Source organism: Notothenia coriiceps, unplaced genomic scaffold, assembly GCF_000735185.1.
Source record: "Notothenia coriiceps isolate Sejong01 unplaced genomic scaffold, NC01 NC01_scaffold00024882, whole genome shotgun sequence".
NCBI lineage: Eukaryota > Metazoa > Chordata > Actinopteri > Perciformes > Nototheniidae > Notothenia > Notothenia coriiceps.
Genome location: NW_011357583.1, coordinates 183,928 through 204,064, shown reverse-complemented (window position 1 = coordinate 204,064; position 20,137 = coordinate 183,928). Strand labels below are relative to the sequence as shown.

Sequence of the window (20,137 nt, the reverse complement as noted above, 5' to 3'; positions counted from 1 at the left end):
CGTTCCGAATAATCGATTAATCGTTTCATTAATCGATAGATTAATCGATTATCAAATTAGTCGTTTGTTGCAGCCCTACTCCTAGCACATTTGTCTCCTGGGTAATCAGTCTTTCTGTGAAAAACAATGTTTCTTTCATTTATCCACTTCCTCTGTGGCCTTGTTAGGTAATCTGATAATCAGCACTGAGTGACTGAACTGTCAGTGGACCGTGAAAACGGAATAATTGTATCTCAATTGTCACTGTTGACTTGAATGTCATGCATACATTACACTAGCTGTGTGTGTGTGTGTGTGTCTGTGTGTGTGTGTGTGTGTGTGTGTGTGTGTGTGTGTGTGTGTGTGTGTGTGTGTGTGTGTGTGCAGATTTACTGATATATGAAGTCATTATATTATTTGAGAATGGGTGAACACTTGTTGAGAAATGTGTTTTAATGGCTGCATTTATACCCTGATTTTATTTAGATAACGTTACGCTGTCGAGAAAATCATGTTTGTGCACATTTGGATCACCAGTAATATTATGTGAATCTTTTCTATCATAGTGTCTGTATCGTGCCTCTGTATTTAGTGTTGTAAACAGTTGCTAATAATCTTACTTTTATCAGCAATACTGTGTTCCTGTGTTATATAATTATCCTTATTTGTTCAAAGGGTTGATTATCTTTTGTTCAAAAGTAATATTTGAAAAATTATCAGCAACCTATTATGTTCTACTTTTAGAAATTATATTTCCAGATTAAGATAGTTTGCTTTTGAGATATTCAGATATAATTCTCAAATGCTTAAAATCTCGCCAATAGAATTACATAATGTACATGGCTAAAAACAACTGAGAACAACAATAATTTGTTTTATTTAGGTTAACTATGGCTAACTGTTATTCTCTTCAGTGTACATAATTCGATATGATAATTACAGTATACCGGTTATACAAATTTAAAAGGATTCACATGGTCCAATTTTTCTTTAAAGATATAAGAATATAATCAAATATAGGCAGTTTTCTTCCCCAGAGATGTCTAATGTACATCGGCATTCCTACAGTTAATTAAGATGTGACTTAATCCTGTTGAAAAGTTCAGGTTTATAGTGAGAGACATCCAAAGAGCCAGTGGCTTAGCGATGTCAGCTCATTAGAGAAAACTCTGCTCACAGGTATTCTAACAGAAAGCCATTTTCTCTCCGTGCTTGAACCTTCTCAGGCGATGTAGTCAGCGACTGTGACACAATATAAGCTTCCCCGTCACATTTGGCTACAGTGCAGTACCCAATTTGTGGAAGAGAAGCATCACAAATACATGGAACATATTGGAGGACTTTACGCAAAATAGGAACAAAATGAAAACACCAAATAGGAACTCTGTATATTACAATTGGAAAATCTGGCAACAGCACACTTAATCTTGTGCATATTTTTACAATATAATTTTCACAATATGGAGATGTGCGTTTGACTGACCTTCTACATCTAACTTGTGGAGACATTTAACATCAAAGAATCACTAAGCCCTGTCATTACTGTGTGATTTTTACACTTCTTTAAGCATTTAATAGTTTTGTTATGAATTTTTACTGAGATCTTGTCTCCTTGCCAGGCATTACCGTCCTGCTCTCCCTGACTGTCTTTATGCTGCTGGTTGCAGAGATTATGCCCGCCACATCGGACTCCGTGCCTTTAATAGGTAAGCCAGGCGCCATGGTTGTCATCTGCTGTCAATGGGAAGACACTGGTGAAAATGTGTGTAGTTATTTTTCATCAGAAGTTCTCCCAATGTCACAGTATAAGTACGTTTAAGCAGCCAACCAACACATGGATTTTTTCTATTTAGAGATCAGAGGCACCATATTTAAAACATTGAAATGCAAATTTGTTTAGTTTCTCTGACACATCAAAAAGTGTGCTCGAGGCAAGATGGGAGTTTTTCTCTCTGTGAGCCCTTTAACTCATACTGAAAAATATTTTTATCCTGCTTATTTTTTCACATAATGTTACCTGCATATGCATGACACAAGTTTCTGTATCAATTCTAACTGTCTCCTCTTTTTCTCTTTCCCCCAGCTCAGTATTTTGCCACCACCATGGTCATTGTTGGTCTATCTGTAATTGCTACAGTTATTGTGTTACAATATCACCACCATGACCCTGATGGAGCCAAGATGCCAAAGTGGGTGAGTGTCGTTTCATATAACACAATTATCTGTCACCTATACTACCCCATTAACAACACTTTAGTCATTTCCATCGAGCCACACCCCAAAACTCTAGAGCGCATTATGATAAACTATCGAGATTAGCTTTGATTATGCTGCTTTAGTTTTTTATTAGGTTAAAGTCCACTTACAGTGGTTCATTAGGAATATTCATTTGCTTGAGTAGGACAGTGTAAACCAAATGGTATTTTTAACATGAAATGTGCTGAGAGGTGTTTAGGTGTTCAAATATGCTAAAGTGTGTTATTATGAAAGTATGAAAACATAAACACAAATCTTCACAAATAGCGTTTTTAAAAATGGTTTCCTATCAATGAACGATACAACACAAACATGTGCTATTTAAACTTTATACTACCAGACATTTGAAGTTGTGTACAGTACGTGACACCAATCAAAAAAACTGTTATTTTCTGGGGAAATGATATAATCACTGTTTCATTGTGATTGGACTGATTGGGAAAGGTTTTGGTTTTATCTGAATCACCTCTGTGAAATGAAGAGCTGATTAGGCTTCTGTGATAGTGAACGTGTGTGTTCCCACAAAGAAATATACATGTAGAAGGAAAGATGAAGACAGACTTGTATGTTCTTTGGTGCATGTATCCTTAATTTATCAAAGTTATCAAGAACCATTTTAAATGAATTTTCATTACTGTTTCATCCCAAAGACCCGTGTAATTCTGCTGAACTGGTGTGCCTGGTTCCTACGCATGAAGCGCCCGGGTGAAGAGCGGGTACGTTCAGCCTGTCACAACAAGGCTCCACGTAGCAGCCTGACCAGCATGGAGCTCAATGCTAGCACTTCCCAGTCCAATAATGGCAACTTGCTCTGTGTTGGCGTCCGTGGCCTGGAAAGCCTCCACTACTCTACAGTTGCAACCTCTGCTGAATCTGGAGTCCTCTGCGGGCGGCTGGTTGGCCGAGCTGGTGAGGAGGATATTCTCCTCCCCGCAGGTCGGGGCCCGTCTGCAGGCTGCCTGGAACCAGAGATGGCTAAGATCCTGGATGAAGTGCGCTACATTGCCAAACGCTTCCGTAACCAAGACGAGGACGAGTCTGTGGGGAACGAATGGAAATTTGCTGCGGCTGTTATCGACAGGCTTTGTCTCATGGCGTTCTCTCTGTTCACTATCCTCTGCACCATTGGAATTCTCATGTCAGCACCCAACTTTGTAGAGGCCATTTCCAAAGATTTTTTCAATTAAGGGCTTTATCAAAAAAAGCCTAAACCAATCTCCCTCATCACAGATTGACATTTTTAAACTCATTGGGCAGGATTTGGATAAGTGAAAGCTAATTGGGACTTGTATTTAACCAAATATTAAACAAAAATTAAAGTCAAAATGTCAAAGTTAAAAGTACAGGTGGGGTAGGTAAGTTTGAGAAACTATCTCGAGATACACTTTTTGTTATATTCCATGGAATGCTCTTAACATCCCGATAGCAATGAATATCTTAAGTGCTTTGACAACAAATCCATAAAAAAATTTCATCTGTGGAAGCCGTAGTACTGTAAAAAGCACGACCAATCATTTTAGCCAGCCCAGCTAAAATAACTGGATGGCCTACCTGTCTGTCAGCCTTCCATCTGGGCACAAACTTATCTCGGGCCCTCATTGGTCATTTCTTCCGGGCTGTGTATTTTCAAATTCTAGCGCACTCGAGCTGGTTTCCCCAAAATTAACTACCCCACCTTTAAGGATTTAAGGCAAAGTGTATGTACTGTATGGCATAAAAACTATTTACGGCTTGACTTTTATATTACACAGTCAAATGGCATATTAAAGGAAAATATCTACATTTAACACCCTTGTACTGTTTTAACATGAAGATACTACGCATTGTTTAACTGGTGTAATTTGCTAATAAACCTACAACGAATGCTATTGTTTTGTGTTATGTAATGTTGCCTGTGTACTATTGTTCTTTACAATGCATCTAATCTCACTAAAATCTACTCTGTGTACTAAACAGAACATCTACAGTACCTCTATATATCTTGTATTGAAATATATTTGTTGCATCATATGAGTACTTGTATATGCAAAACAGTTATGTGTTGTAAGTTGGATTTCTATTAATACAAGTTATATTGTCATAAGCATAACCTTCCTTGTCTCACTTAATGCGTGTTGCATATTTTTATTATAACATTCTTAGAAAAATAAATTATCACTGCCAAGTCTGCTTTTTCATGTTATGTCAAATCTAGGATTTTTGCACTGTGAAGTTTAACACATAAATGTATTTTTTCTATTTGAAGATAGGGACCACATATAAAAAAGGTATTTATTGCTGTGCAGATGTTACCTACTTTCCAACCATAGACGTAGGGTCCGTGACGTCACCCATAGGATTCTGCAGAGTTGCCGAGAAGCCCTTAGTAGGCGGAGTCGGCCACTAACGGCTCGACAGTGACGTCAGAGTTCAACTCCCGCCTTCTCCAGCCTGCTCCAAATAAGGGCAAAGAGGCGGAGCCGAGGCGGGACCTGCTGCCACCGAGCTGAAAGTTCCAGAGCTAGCTGAAGCTACCAAGCTAACCATCTGCACACTGCCGTGGCATTTTACGTTTCTAAGGTAAGCGGACATGAAACTATTCAGCAAAACTATAAATAATAATCTAAGTTATTGAGTTTTTAGCATAATATTTCAGAATTTCAAATCCCTTAACTTTTGTATGCAATTGTGCTAAATTCCAACACTGGCATCAAGCAATAGGAATATGTTTGCTGACATTAGTTATTTATATTTTGATATCACTTAATTTTCGTTTATACATTTGTCGCGCGTGCACATGCATATAGTAGCTATAGTGCCTCTTTGTAAACTGTGTTCGTTATTCTCCACATGCCCATGCACCGTCAGGAGAGAAGCTTTAAAAGGAGACTAAATGGAGTCTCAGTGCACATCTACAACATTCGGGTCGCAGTTTAATTAAAAAAGGGCGGGTTGTTCACTAGCATGATTTATTGTTCAGTCAGACCAACAGCTGTGATCCGCTCCCTTGTTAGGAAGAAAGAGGCGATCCCGTCCGGTGCTGTTATATATCCCTCTGCTGGCTTCCTCCGCCGCCAGCCCGGCTTCGCCTCGTCTCCCAATGTCCGTTGTTGCATTTTAAACAGACCGGATTGTTCTTTTCACATTCAATATATGCTTAACACGCCCTTTTCTCCCTCATATTTCTTTCATCACCTTTTCATGTACACATATACAAAACGCTGTAATCAATACTCTAAAAAAACGTTCTCGCTCGTTGTGGTTTTCCCGGTCATATCCGGATGTTGGTCACATGCTACTCGTCGTCTGTAAACACATAAATGTATTCCAAATAAAACTGTGCCATCATTTAATATTCAGCATGGTAGTATCTCGGCATCTATAGTGTGCTAGTGTTAAATCAGTAGGCTTCGGTCTTGCACCACTCCATAATCATTTCCGCGTACTAATTCACCTACCACGATCTTCTGAAATTGGTAAATTTTACCACGATCTAACTGCCAAACCGGCAGATGAAAGAGTGTTCAGAATAAGCTTAACAGCTGGTGTTGCACAAGAATTTCCTGGTTTTTTCAGTGTAAACCTGCATTAAAACTGACCGGCATGTCATTAAACTACCATTTCCCAATTAGAAACATTGATTTTAATTCTAACATCTTACCTGTGAGGCCTCCTCCAAACAGCAGTGAATAACCAGACTGTAGCATTTAAAACTAAGTACGAGTTCTCTAGATCCTTCTTGACTTTAGGACAAACACAATTCACAAAGACAACATGTATTAAAGACAAAATCTCTTATTTGAATGTGCTCTCTTAACCTGATAAATTCAGTTATACGTAATAGTATGCGACAATCTAGACAGAGAGAATGAGCAGAAGTTTGCTCGCGCGTTGTCCTAGTTGTCTGAGAAGCAGGAGGGTTTTTCAAGTGTGTAGGATGAGCCTCCCCTCAGAGAACATAAGAACAGCCGCGCCCCCCCCTCTCCATTATTATTGCTGTTATTATTATTATTATTATTGTTGTTGGTTCGCTGCTGACTACAGCATCCAAGAGCAACGCGATCTCACAACCTGCAATTCTGTCATAAGAGGCTTACCACAGATAAGCACAGAAGCATCGTAATTAAAGTGCTCTGTTTTCGCTGTCTACCGTCACTGATACCACAACCGCCATTTGCACTTAAGCTACCTACGCACCCAGAGCACTAGAGTCTCCTCTCGACTCTAATGTCGTCCAGCTACTCCTGGGGTGGTTTGTTTGAGATCTATCGTGCTGACTGCACCGAGTTTGTGGAATTGGCTGGAGTACGTCATCCTTAAAACATTAAACAATAACTTTTAAACATTTTTATTTTTATGTTTTAAACATATTGTATAAAATCCCCACTACTTGGTATTCTTGCACCCTCTAAGAATAAGCCTGCAACTGGTCTCACTTTGATCGTAGTGACTTGTTTATAACAAGATCGCAAGGACACTGGGAAGCGAATCGGCGCACACAGACCTCAAAGCATTCCGGAGTGTTTTTAGTTTGTGTGCCTATCCGATGTTCGCCAGGCGTGCTCACCACGTGCATGAAAAATATACCACACACCAAATTACAATTGCATGTTCCAAACACTATCCACAGTACACACACACGACACATGCACAACTGGAAGTTAATACAGTTGTTAGAAGTTGGAAACACACAGGTGCGCCCTCGTGGACACAGGCCGTTCTTTCCTTGCAATGTCAGCCGCCGACACCCTTCTTACAGAAGGACAGGCACATCTAGCCTGCAGCAACGACCGCGTGATATTTCCGCACGCAGTGTTGCTCAAGACATAGTTTTCTTTTAACCTATTTATGCATCCACATGGTTGTAATAATCCTGTACAACTGCATTCCCGGTAACACACTGAACGTCAACTTTGCCTCCCTTACTTGAACACCACCCCTACTGTTAGTGGGAACAATGAGTCTGCGTCTTTGATGCACAGAGGAATAAACCGCAGAGTCATACTCTGGCGTGCAGCCTTTTAACCGTACTTGCTTTTGATCAAGGAGTCAATGCGGAAAACCTGCTCACACGGTAGGTGGAGGTGAAGGGAATGAGCCCTCTCTAAAGCCTTTTTGGCGAGGTGCGTGGGAACTCGGCTCTCCACAGACAGCCACGAAGTGGGCAAGTGTGCCACTTTACTCGTCTTTTTCTTGTTCGTTTTGTGTCTCACGCTGCCGCCTCCCCGCAAGCTCTCTGGTCGCCCCCAGGGAGGCGCGCCTCACCAACTTTGAAAGACGGCGTGGTCCTAAAGCATTTGTTGATTTTCTTTTCAGCCCTCTTCGAGGAACCCGCAGTGCGCGTCGTAACAACGGGAGTAAACTCTTCGGTTCCTTCGCCGAAAAACCAACTGCAAATCCCATTAGGATTTTTGGCGAGAAAATAGCCGTCCGAAAGTAAGTCTGTGGGGTTGACCCACCAAGTATTAAGAGGAGGGGTCACGTGTTCTGTTGCAGCGGGATAATCTCCACATGTCAACCCCTACTTTTAGAATTTCTTGAATCATAAATCTAGTCCCAAACGCGAAAGTGCTAGACGTTCNTAATCGATTAAAATCGATTACCAAATTAGTTGGCAACTAATTCAGTCGTCTTGGAGCTTAACGGGGTGTAGAACACATGTGATGACGTCACCAACGAATCGACGACTGAATTAGTTGCCAACTAATTTGGTAATCGATTTTAATCGATTAAGTCGATTAGTTGTTGCACCCCTAGCTAGGAGAAACAATTATTGTAGATGGAGAATAATTTGAGGTAAAAGAAAAGTTGTCTCTGTGTCGAACAGTATGGGGCTGTAAAAGATTGAATTAGTTTATGATTTTGTAAGTTTTAACCTGTATAATTTGAACTGCATTAAACCACAGGCAAGTCAACATGGCATGAAGCAGTGCAGCCTTTAAACATTTAATATGAAAATCAAAACTATGGCAGCGTTCATGGTTGAAAGGGTTGTGTTGTTACTGTAAGGGCCTGCAAAAAAAGTTAACAAGAAATGGTCTAAACAGCTTGAGAGTTTGAAACTGTGGGAAAAGGAAGCTTAAAATTGATGGTGCAAGTGAAAAGATTATAAAAATGACTCCTCAAGGCCTGATTGAAAAGGTGACAGGCTCAACTTATTACACATCGCCATTTTATAGGGTTGTTGCAGATTTTGAGAAAAAATGGTCTCAAGATGGCTTTTTTGAAAAATCTGACATAGCAATGTTGAAAGACCTCATTGATCAGCCTCGCCCGTTTGCCCCCCCTGATTGGGATTTTGAGTACATGACACAGTGCCTTGGGGTCTGGAGCCCCATGGGTCAAAAGGTCAGCCACACAAATCAGATGATTCATAGCCGGCCAAAAACTAAATGAAGGGGGGGATAATGTACACAAAGCTGAAACTGCTGCGAATAACCTTGGGGCTTTGTCACCCCCACCATACAGGGGGCTGCTAGAACAAGCTATGAAGCAGCCTGCTTCTCCAAGCACAGTAAAATCCCCTTTCCCTTTCTGGGCCAGTACTACTCCAAACAATGGAAAGACAAGGTCGGGAATTGTTTATCAGNCCCCACTGAATAGCCCTCGACCTGAACGCACTCCTTAGGCTCTTGGGGACAAAGGATGGGTTCGGTCTGACGTGTCGCACTCGGGTGCACCAATAAAGCGGTTAACTCAGAAAACTCTGTGGTTGACGTTACGACAGTGGTGCTGTGTGGGGGTGCGCAGGCAGGCATGGACAGGGGGGCGCGAGAGACCATGTGATGAACAAGGGTCAGTTTGAAGAAGAGTATGTTTTGATGTAGAGAGACAAAAAATAAAAAAAAAACTTGCATTCGAAGGGTAATTGATGATACAGTACTTTACGTCTGGGTCTCTGTGTTCATAGAAGCTCGCTCTGTGTGTGTGTGAACGAGCCATTTTTTCGTGTGGTGTGCGCGGAGCAGAGAGAGAAGAGAGAGAGCGCACCGGTACCGGAGATCGTGATGTTAGCTTCGGTACTAGGCCCAGCTACGCTACGGATATAAGGAGTTTTCAACAACAAAGTGGAGAGAGTCCCTCCTTCAGACTGAGTAGGCTCAGTGAGCAAAGGGAGTGCTCTCAGTGTCTTATCTCAGTGGGTCCCAAACGTTTTGGTCACCAATTAAATGTAAACACAATTTCGAGGCACACTTTAGATCAATTATAGTTATAAAAAAATAAGAGAATACAGTTAAAACAGTATGAAATACGTATATGACATTAAAAAATGATAAAGTTTAAACAGGGGAGTGATTTGTAAAATATCCATAAAGAAATAGTAAATCTGTTTTACAGTTTCTGTGTTGAGAGATGTATCCATAGATCTCTTCATTTGGCACCAGATCCTAGATCTCTGTGCAAATGGCACATTGATTGCTTTTAACTTCAATGATTTTAAAAAAAAAGTCTCCCGGGGGCCTTGCACCCCGGACCCCCTATGTGAGTCCACAGCCACCACCTATAAAATAGCCACTTTCACCCTTGCTTAACCTATATGCCGTGAGCTGATTATCGAAGCCTTCATTGTAACAGTCGGCGGGTACATTGTGTATCTAGCGTTGGGGATGTTGCAGTAGAAAATTCCACGTACGAACGGTACATTAATGGAAACCCTAAATTTTGGAGCACCCTCTATGAAACGTCAAGGTACCCCACAGCACCCCAAAATAAATCTCTGCCCGCCACTGAGCCTGATATTTGTGTTGTTGGGCCCGACTTTTTTTTCTCCGGAAAGGAGGGCGGCCTGACAGAATAAAGTTTGAGAACACTGCGTTAGGCAGTAGAACGCTGTCTTTTAGGCGAGGAGAGCTCCAGAGGGCTCAAATGGTTCTGTGACCAGAGACCTCAAAGCAACCAGCGGCGAGGTCCACTGCGGCGGCGAGCACGCACAACTGTGCGCGCCTTCCTGAGCCGTTTAACATCAGTGCAAGAAAAGCATGACCTGCCGTCAAATCCCCTCATGGCAGACGAAGATGGCTGCTGCAAGCACTTTCACAGTGGGAATGAGCAAGCCCTCTGTCCCACCATATAACTGTAGTACGAAAAAACTAATCCAATTCACATAAATAGAGGGCTCTATTTCTGCTCCTCACACCATCGCAGAATCCCAGCACTTTGGCCTGTAACAGGCTGTGGTGGATCCCGCTCGAGCTGCCTGGATAGACTGAATAACACTATTCGACAATCCACCGTGGCCTTACCACCAGTTTCCACCGGTCCGTCTGCGCCCGCGTTATGGCCGCGTTACGGCCCGTTACGGTGCGGCCCATGGGCTGTCCCAGAAGCGTCTCGGCGCAGACGCAACTCTAAATCTAAGATGAACCTTAGTTTTGACGCGACGCAAGGCCTGTAATGTGATAATAGCGCGGCAGGCAGAAGTGGGACAACGGTTCAGAAGTATATAGCCCAGGGGGGCACACAACTTTACTCAGTTGACGGTACTCAGATGAGCACCTGGGTCAAGTGTTTGTGCTAGTGGAGTATTGAAGCCCTCTGTAATCGCGAATGTCAGCGGCGGGGTGGAGAAGGGGGATGGAACAGTAGGGGAGGTTGCAGCAATCCATCAGGTGCAGGGCCTTCGTGCCACCACCGAGCGTACGTCAACAGTCCGCTGTACAGCGCATCTTCTCTTAGCGCAACATGCGCTGCCAATAGGTACAGCGACACGACGTCTCATATCAGACAGCCCAGTCTGTGACACGGAAACCAATGTCATGAAAACCCCCGTGATCTAAACCGCGTTCTGGAAAAGCTTTCACAAGCTAATGTCGGGGTCACGCAAATGCGTTTCTGATACAACTGTACATACGCTTTCAGACTAGTGCCGCGACCTATGCGCTACTCTCTGCGCAACCCAACGCACATATGCGCGCCCACCCGCTCTGATAATATAGACCACCACCTCACAACCAGACCCAAGCCCCTACCCCCATATACACCCCTCCCTCATATACACACACCACAACTAACAATGTTATGCAGAAACCCTCAACTCCCCCCGTCCTCTTTCAAAGATCATCTAGGAGCGAGACATGCCCGTATCCTCCTAGCCCCTTCCAACCCACCCACAAAAAAAAAAGCGGGCAACAACACAAAACAGCGCGCTTTACAGGACACTGTGCTCACACTCAAAATTATTATACTATATATAACACTGAATATACGATGATGAAGGCATTTTTTACCCTAAAAACTATCAGGCAACACATCTCATAATGATTGCATGCTCTCGTTCATACTAACTGGAACATGATAATATTCATCATTAACCTCCAAGCTAACGCCCATCATATCAATACTACAAATTATTAACTTTTGTCTGTACAAGTAGGGCCTGTCAAGAAATATGCCCAAACAACAAAAACGCGAGCCGGCAGTTAGACGCTCCGCTGTTCTGAAATGCTTCTGAACGCGCCCCGGTGGGTTATGACGCGTAGAGGAGGTCGGACCAAAACCGCGGCGCAGCCATAACGCGGCGCTGACGGACCCGGTGAATCTGGGTTAGCCTGTCCCTCTTGTAGGAGCCAGCCTGGAGAGGTTGGCCAGAGTGGGTGAACGCCCGATGCCACCTGCCTCTGAGAGAGCGCCCCCCAATTTGGAGGGAGCGCCAGGGCTGGGCCCACCTTCATCGTGTCATCTCTGCAGTACCACGGCGCCCCAATGCGATCCGGCCGCACCAGGAGATGACAGACGTTCTCGCCTCACTCTCCCAGAGTAGGAGAATGAGACGCAACGGTGGGTGTGGAAAGGCGTAAAGCAGCTTCTATGCCATGGTTCCGTGTGCAAAACGCGTCTACCCCCGGGAAGGGCAGGTCGGTCGCTCAGAGCCATGGAAACCACAGGGAGCGCAGTTGGGTGTGCGCCGGCTGGCGAACAGATCCACGCTCTGCTGTCCCGAACCTGACACCGATCCGCTATCACCACCTCCGGGTGAGCGACCCACGTCGCCTGGCAGGGTCCGCCGTCGACATGAGTCGGCCCCCCTTGTTTCCAGAACCCGGAATGTGGAGGGCTCTCAGAGATAACACCACCTCTGCAGCCCCATAACCACAATTCTCCGCTGTGGTCAATCAAGCCGGCGGAGAGGACTCACCCTGCCTGTTGATATCCAGCTAGTGTGGGGACCGTTCTCACTACTTGGCCATAACATGTACCTAGTGGTCAACAAGGTTCAGACAGAAACTGTTATCTGATGTGTCAAAAGAACCTTTATTAGGATGTTTATTTGTTCAAATAAGTGTTCCTATAAGATTAAGGTGTAACTAGGACATAACGTTTTAAACTGCAAACATTCAGAGGATGTTTTGAGGATGTTATTAAAGGCCTGAGAATGACAGAAGTTGTTTTTATTAAAACGTTCCTTTAATGTGATATGTTAACAAAGGTGGGAACGTTTGCCTGCAACATTCTAAGGATGTGTTTGGACGTGTTGGGTATCACATTAAAAGATGTCGTTTATAAAAAGTCCCTCAATTTTACATGATAACAAATGAAGAACATTTTCAAAGCAACATCTGAAATTGTTTCAGGATGTTATATGAGGCCTGAGATGAGAGAAAGGTTTGTATAAAATTTTCCCTCATTGTTAAATGGATAACACAAATGTAAGGAACCATTCTCAAGAAACATTCTTGAAAAGTTTTCCGGATGTTATTGGAAGCCGAGATGACAGAAAGTGTTTATAATGTTCCTTTAATGTGATATGTTACAAAGGGTGAACGTTTTGCCTGCAACATTCTAAGCATGGTTCATTGGCGTCTGTTTGACAGGTACAACATTAAGCATGATCTCTTGTATAAAACCGTTCCACTCAATGTTACAATGAGTATAAAGACAAATGAAAGAACGATTTTCAAAGCAACATTCTGAAAAGTTTTCAGGTGTTATTGAGGCCTGAGATGAAGAAAGTTTATATAAAATGTTCCTTTAATGTGATAGTGTTAACACATCGGAGGTGGAACGTTCTGCCTGCAACACTTCTAAAGGACGTGTTTTGGACATATGTTGGTACACATTAAATGATGTTCTTTATAAAACTGTTCCCTCTCAAATGTTACCCAGGATACACAAAATGACAGCAACCACTTTTCAAAAAGACAACATGCTGAAAAACGTTTTCAGGAATGTTAATTGCAGGACACACCCAGATGAAGAGAAAAGGATCTGTATAATAACATGTTCCCCCCAACAAAAAAAACTAACACCAACACAAAACCAGAAATTAATTAACTAATGAATAGAACAACATGAAGAACAAATTCTCAAGCAACTAACATTTCTGAAAATAAAGCAACCTACTATGTTTTCAGGATGTTATTGAGGACTGCATAACAGAAAAACCAAAAAACAAAGGGACAAGACAAAGTGTTTCATAAAACATGATCTACAGAAACTATTAAATGTAGATACCGTTACCAGACCACACTGTGGCACCGCTCAGTCGCCTGACAACAATTCTAAGGAGCGATTTATATGGGCAGATGTAGGGGTAACACATTAACCGATGAGCTTCATTATATAAATGAACCGTATACCTCACTGTTATACACTGACATACCCAAATTCCACGCAACATTCTCAAACCCGAACTTGTTGCCACTCTGCTTTTGACCATACGGCATGTTTTAAAAACAACATCTAGAGATCCCCATCCACACATTACCAGTCACTCTTCTGAAAAAAAACACCACAATGAATACAAGGACGCAAATAACCTACTTGAAGTAGAGCCAAACACGTATCAAGTATACCGTCGGCCTGAGATGAAACAACAAGTATGTGCGGCTGCATAGGCACTGCGCAACCCTCTAACCACCCGTCCAATCGCCACCCCCCCACAACAACCATGCCGTAGGACAACGCATTCACACAACAAACCAGCAAACCGCAGTCCACCCCAACACATCCTCCCAAGATTGCGTTCAAGAAAGCAAATCATGGTATGGACTTTGATCACAATCGCCATATGAATACTCAGAACACTGCGCATCTNAGCTGTTCCATGTGTTCTAAGGGCAGCAGTGCGCTCCACATAATATGCCAGCGCACGCACCGGGCAGAGGAGGTGTAATTTAGTGGGGCAAGGGAGGCTAAATTACACCTCCTCTGCCCGGTGCGTGCGCTGGCATATTATGTGGAGCGCACTGCTGCCCTTAGAACACATGGAACAGCTGTTTGTGTGCTTCGGGGGCGGGGTGATCGGGAAAGCTCTGTCCAAGAAACGCCTGGCAGGCTGGCTCTGCGAGTGCATTGCACATGCCTACGGACAGGTGGGGAGAGCCTTCCCCACGGGGGTCCGTGCACACTCTACACGAGCTATGGCTGTGTCAACAGCCTTATTTAACGGCGTGAGTGCACGGCGGCGTCTTGGTCAACGCCAGGCCCTTTCATAAAGTTTTATCTCTTGGATATGTCTGGCTCCTTTTCATTGTATGTGCTTGCGGGGGCAACACAGGACTGGTGAAGATGGAGGGGGGCTGTGGGTCAGTGGGCATCTGACCCCCTCCCCGGACATAATGCACTTACGTTTTCCCCCGGGCCCATGACGCGCACATGAGCCCATAGGGAATGGAGGACTCTTTTCCCAAAGCTTTAGGGCAGGAGGGGGGAGTCCTCCACGTTATAGCACACCTCCGTGGGGTAAGCGCGTCTGGGTGTGCTCTGTCAGCCGCAGCCTCTTTTTCTCTCCACGGTTACGACCGAGGGAGAGGTGAGTGAGGCGGAGCGGCTGCTAACCAGAAAGACGGTCAGAAACAATGAGATGGAGCAGTGTTGTTGTGGGACGACAGCGCGTATATACATCGGGGTCCGCCCACTGTACCCATAGAGTCCAGTAGAGGGCGGAGCCTGTGAGAGATATAACGAGGGGTTACGTATGGTAACCCTTGTTATATAAACACAGGCGGAGCCCTCTACCTCTGGGGCCCTGTCTATCCTATGCTGCTTGCTGAAGAGAAGTAAAGGATGGCAGTGAGGAGGCAAGGCCTCCTTTTATGCGGTGAGATGCACACACATTCAGGTAGGCCCGCCCATGGGTCGGAAACGGATACTATAAAGTCTCAGTGAATGAATGTTTGCATGATAGGATCGAGGGGAGTACCCATAGAGTCCAGTAGAGGGCCCCGCCTGTGTTTATATAACAAGGGTTACCATACGTAACCCCTCGTTTTTGCAGTAATGTTGTTAGGTTACAGTAAAAAGTCAATGAATTTCAAGAAAATATGTCAGCTCGCTAAGGCACTTAACATCAATGATTTAAGAAACTATGTAATGGCTCAGATGTGAAAATGCAACACAAGCAACGTGTCAACTCTGATTTCAGGATCTGGGCCACTAAGTGTAGGGCAGAGCTGGACACATATTTGAAGAACACTGAACACCTACACATTATATTAGCAATGCAATGGCAGAATCCAATAGTATGGAATAGTATGTGTTAGTTATGTGTACATTTTTTGACGATAGAGTTGAGTGAGTGTTGCACCGCAGCTTGCTGAGGGGTGATGAGAGGGATGTTTCTCATTCATATGGATTACGAATTATTGAATCATTGGTCTCTAGCAGCAGCCAAGGAGAAACAGAGAGAAACACATTTCTGCTTTGGCATGCAACAATTAGAAACTAATGCAGCCTAAAAATACTTCAAACAATTCTGAATGTTCTCATTAACTGGTGCATGTACTTGAATAACAAAATTGTGCCCACATATTCAGTAATGTCTTACACTCTGAATATTTTGTCTACGTTTTTAAAACTACTTGCAGATCAAAAACAAGCAAATTTAGTAGAGCCTGCTTGGAGGTATGCACCATAGCCCATGGGTCCTCTAAATTCCCTCATACAAGTAATAGGAATGTCTTTTTCTACCTCTTTTATATAGGAACAAAAGATATATGAGAACAATTTCTCACAAAAATAAAATGTACCTCTAAATTGCATCAACCCCTCCGTTTACAGTAATATAAGTTCATAAAAAATAATGTATTGCACTATAGGAGAGTATTATTGGATTGCATTAAAGTCTAAGCGTCACTGTGTTTATTGCCAATAATTAAGGAAAGGGCTGTACATTTAAAATGTCAAAGCATCATGAAGAAAATCAGCTGAAGGTTATGTACTGCAATTAATGACGTGCACTATTTCCATAATGTTGCCAAAAATGAAGATGTGTGTGTTTGTGTGTGAGGGTGAACCTAGTGAAATCTTCTCCCCAGAGTCAGCAGGCAGGAGGAACACGAGCAGGGCCAGGGTGGAGATGAGGACGCAGGGGATGAGCAGGTTGAGGCCGTAGTAGAGGGTCCGCCTTCGCATCACCACGGTGAAGGTGACGTCCGGGTACGGCTCCTCGCAGCAGTCGTAGAAACGCTCGTTCTTCCGTCCTGGAACCCCTGCGAGACAAAACACAGTCAGCTATGGAGGAATCTTTGAATTTCTGCACTTCACACTCAGCAGTCTGTTCTTACCGACAAGATCCCACTCTCCATTGGCAATGTAGCCAGTGATATCCGCCTCCACCATCTTCAGGTCCAGAGACCAGCCCCCATACGTCCAGGAGCCAAACTTCAGGTCACATCTCTGGACATCAAAGGGGAACCAGCGAACATCAATGTAGCAGGTGCTCTTGAAGATGCCTGGTGTGGGGAGAAACATTGGAGGAACACTTTCTTTGATATGTAGGACACTTCCCCTGCAACTTAAGAGACACAGACATGGGTGGAGTTATATTCAGAGCTCTGATAGAGATTCAACTTATCTAGACCATAAGTGTGGGAAATCCCTCTGCCTTTTTTGGTCTTGTGGAGGCAGGGCTTAGCCTCCACCACACCTGATACAACTTAAGGCCTGTAATCAGCAGTGCTCAGACTCTCTCCAGTTTCTGCAGCAGCTTGCTGATCCTCATGGGCTCTCTTCACATGCTGAACATTGATGCATATTTTGAGTAAGTTGTGATTATGTTTATTGGTGGCTTATCCTTATCCTGCAAAAGCAATGTTTGATTTGTTGTACCAGAGCGTTGAAGCCCTTCCTGATTTCTATTTTGTATTATTTGTAGCCTTAAAACCATCTCCATCACCTTCACCATCTACATAGATGGTCTACTGCATGTGAAGAAATGCTTAAACTGCTCTTACTGGTGGTCCTCATACTTTGAATGGTTTGCCAACACAGAGGCACTTCAGGAACCCTCCTTAAAACTACCAGCTAGTTTTTACAATAGGTAAAAGGGGGAGATTACAAATAAAATAAAAGGGAAAAGGAAACAACAGAGGCCAGCAGCTAAAGAGGCAGCAAGAAAGGTTTTACTCCAACAAGTTATGGAGCTCACGTGCCATACATCCTAAGGAGAGTAACAAATCCAATACGACAATGAGATGAAAGGGCCGGTAATTCTTTAGGAGAGACAAGCACCAAACTCATTTCCATCCATGTTTAAGAAAATATGAGACGTCGGCAGTAAACAAAGTCTTTCCCCTCTCTCTCAGAGCCATGAAGATGATAAACCTCAGCAGGGAATACATTGAGAAGGGGAGCAGAACAAATGTAATGACTGTTTTACTGCACTGAACCAAGACATGTTATCAGGAAATGATATGGAACAGCCGTCGAGGTCCCATCTGCATAAAGCTTACCCATTTAATGCAGTTGAGTTGAACTCAAGTGGCGACTGGCTATTTTGCAACAATATGACAAGGTTCATTTGGAACAGTTGAGAGACGGTATGCTTGAGACAGAGGCAATCAACCCAGAATAAATTAAATGATGGAGCTATTTACGCGAGTATTGATTAAGATGCTGCGGCGAGGCCTGCCAGGGAGAGCAGTAATCACCAGCTGTGACAGGAAGGCCTTCTCATTCAATGTGTTCCCGTGCATGCATGTGTGTGTATGTGTGTTAAAGTACACATATGGGTTCATTTGTCTTGTAAGACCGCAGAGACAGGCAGAAGTGAGCCAGAAGGGGCTTGTTCAAGAGGAGTGCATCACTGATTAAAGCATCACTTAGCTTGGTGGTGTGAGCCATGTGTTTGAAGCATATGACAATAAATTACTGTTATTGAACATTTTAAACACAAAGGGATCATATCATAACAGTTCAACAATTTAGGGAAATACATTTGCATTTTAACCTAATTAACACAGTCCTTAAAGGTGGGGTATGTAATTTATTTCAGAAACACTTTTTGTTATATTCCATGAAATGCTCTTAACATCCCGATAGCAATGAATATATTAAATGCTTTGACAATAATTACATAAAAAAATGTAATCTGTGGAAGCCGTGGTGCTGTAAAAAGCACGACCAATCATGGTCGGCATGGCTAAAATAACTGGATGGCCTACCTGCCTGTCAGCCTTCCATCTGTGCACAAACTTATCTCGTGCCCTCACTGGTCATGTGCGCGTTCGTGTGTGTTGGAGGAGGGACTCTGTAAGGAAGTGGCAGATTTTTTCCGGTTGTGTATTTTCAAATTCTAGCGCACTCGAGCTGGTTTCTCCAAAATGACATACCCCACCTTTAAAATATTCAGATGCAAGTTAGCTTAGCCTAGCATTAATACTATAAACAAGGGAACAGCTAGTCATTCACGGTGGCGTTTTTATATGTACAAAAGTGGTAGGGCACGAAAAACTTAGATGTTTATATATAAGCTTTTGGTGGTTTTTTAAACCATAAACAAATAGCTGGCTATCCATGGTTCCGATAGGATAGAGAGAGGCGGGAGGGTGTCGCTCTATGCAAGTCAATGGGACTCCCTGATAGTTGATTCAGGTCAAAGTGACCAACCCAAATAATTGGGGTTCGAGTAAAACCCCGACCAACAAGAAACTCGCCGAACGACCCGTTATCATACCAACTACACGCACCGTTTCAGACATCACCGTCGGCCGTGTGCTCCTCCTCTTCCTCCTCCTCCTCCTCCTCCTACTACGACTACGACCGCCCACACCATGTCCCACACACCGTGCGCCACCACCACTCCCCCGTGGTTCTCGACACGGAGCGCTCCATGTCGCAACCACCCGCGCGGACTACTGCAGTCCGGAACCGCGAGCGATTGAGTCGGGCCTCAAACGGCTCCAGTTCGACCACTGTCATTCCGCACGCGACGTTGCCGTCCACGTCCCCAGCGGTCGTCGTGGTAGCCGACGTCAAGAAAGTAGCGATAAAGTAAAATATTCTAGGAATCTGGAAAATTCGGTTAAAGACTACAGGTAAACATTAAGTTTGTCTTTACCTCAGATGTCTTACGTGTTTAGACCTCTAACTAGGGCGGGGACGCGGGACGGGGACGGGCGGCGGAGCTGCATTCGCACGCATACACCGACGAAAACGAGACCGGCCCTGTTAAAAAACCACGAGCTTTACTTGGCCTAAGGCCTCGATTCCTGCCGGCGCCACACTTCTCCTTTTTTGGGCCACGAAAAGTTCGAGGTCGAGGGCTTGCCGGGACTTTGTGGTCACCACACTTACTCCATATTAAAGCCGACTGAAATTATAAACTAAAGGTTAACCATCTATCTCGACATAACCGTGGTATTGCCACGTGTCGGCTATCTTTCCCGTGTGATCACCAATTTGCGTGCAATAACGTAAAATAATAAAATAATAGTTATCGTTTTTGTCGTTAATTGACTTTAATCATTTGCGTGAGTATTTTTTCTTGTATGCACCAAAACAAAAATGTATATAAAATTCCTATTATTATCGTTACATTGTGTACTGTGAATATTGTGAAATAATTGGTCACAGGTACACTTCAACAGGCAGTAGAGAGCCGCACTTCTTTTTTTTTTTGTCATAAAGGGCACAGCCGCAAAGTATCATTGCAACCAACGATCCCTGCGTCGAGAGCCGACGGCCTTTAATCCAATGAGGAAAT

At 43.7% G+C, this 20,137-nt stretch overlaps 3 protein-coding genes across 3 annotated transcripts in view; 1 reads left to right on the top strand and 2 right to left on the bottom strand.

Moving 5' to 3' along the window:
- Positions 1 to 262, bottom strand: part of trip4 (thyroid hormone receptor interactor 4) — an 80,181-nt gene extending 79,919 nt beyond the window's left edge. The window contains exon 1 of the mRNA XM_010783249.1: positions 245 to 262. Within this exon, the coding sequence (XP_010781551.1) occupies positions 245 to 262 (18 nt within the window). The remainder of the gene's footprint in view (positions 1 to 244) is intronic.
- A 140-nt stretch (positions 263 to 402) lies between these two features.
- Positions 403 to 3,652, top strand: chrna7 (cholinergic receptor nicotinic alpha 7 subunit). The gene is made up of 4 exons (XM_010783248.1): positions 403 to 406; positions 1,581 to 1,685; positions 2,063 to 2,172; positions 2,886 to 3,652. The coding sequence occupies exons 1-4, from the start codon at positions 403 to 405 to the stop codon at positions 3,420 to 3,422; spliced, it is 756 nt and encodes a 251-aa protein (XP_010781550.1). The 3' UTR covers positions 3,423 to 3,652.
- Positions 3,653 to 15,588: 11,936 nt separating this feature from the next.
- On the bottom strand, positions 15,589 to 19,353 carry LOC104955856 (CHRNA7-FAM7A fusion protein-like). Its single transcript, XM_010783247.1, has 4 exons — positions 19,205 to 19,353; positions 16,719 to 16,948; positions 16,449 to 16,643; positions 15,589 to 15,605 (listed from the first exon to the last, which is right to left on the bottom strand). The coding sequence occupies exons 1-4, from the start codon at positions 19,351 to 19,353 to the stop codon at positions 15,589 to 15,591; spliced, it is 591 nt and encodes a 196-aa protein (XP_010781549.1).
- Positions 19,354 to 20,137: the final 784 nt, after the last annotated feature.

Coding starts and splice junctions, on each gene's coding strand:
- chrna7 (XM_010783248.1), top strand. Junction 1,686..2,062: donor GGACTCCGTGCCTTTAATAG/GTAAGCCAGGCG, acceptor TCTTTCCCCCAG/CTCAGTATTTTGCCACCACC. Junction 2,173..2,885: donor GAGCCAAGATGCCAAAGTGG/GTGAGTGTCGTT, acceptor TTCATCCCAAAG/ACCCGTGTAATTCTGCTGAA.
- LOC104955856 (XM_010783247.1), bottom strand. CDS start 19,353: ATGACAGTGGTCGAACTGGAGCCGTTTGAGGCCCGACTCAATCGCTCG. Junction 16,949..19,204: donor CGCACGGTGTGTGGGACATG/GTGTGGGCGGTC, acceptor GTGTCTCTTAAG/TTGCAGGGGAAGTGTCCTAC. Junction 16,644..16,718: donor TGGAGAGTGGGATCTTGTCG/GTAAGAACAGAC, acceptor TTTGTCTCGCAG/GGGTTCCAGGACGGAAGAAC.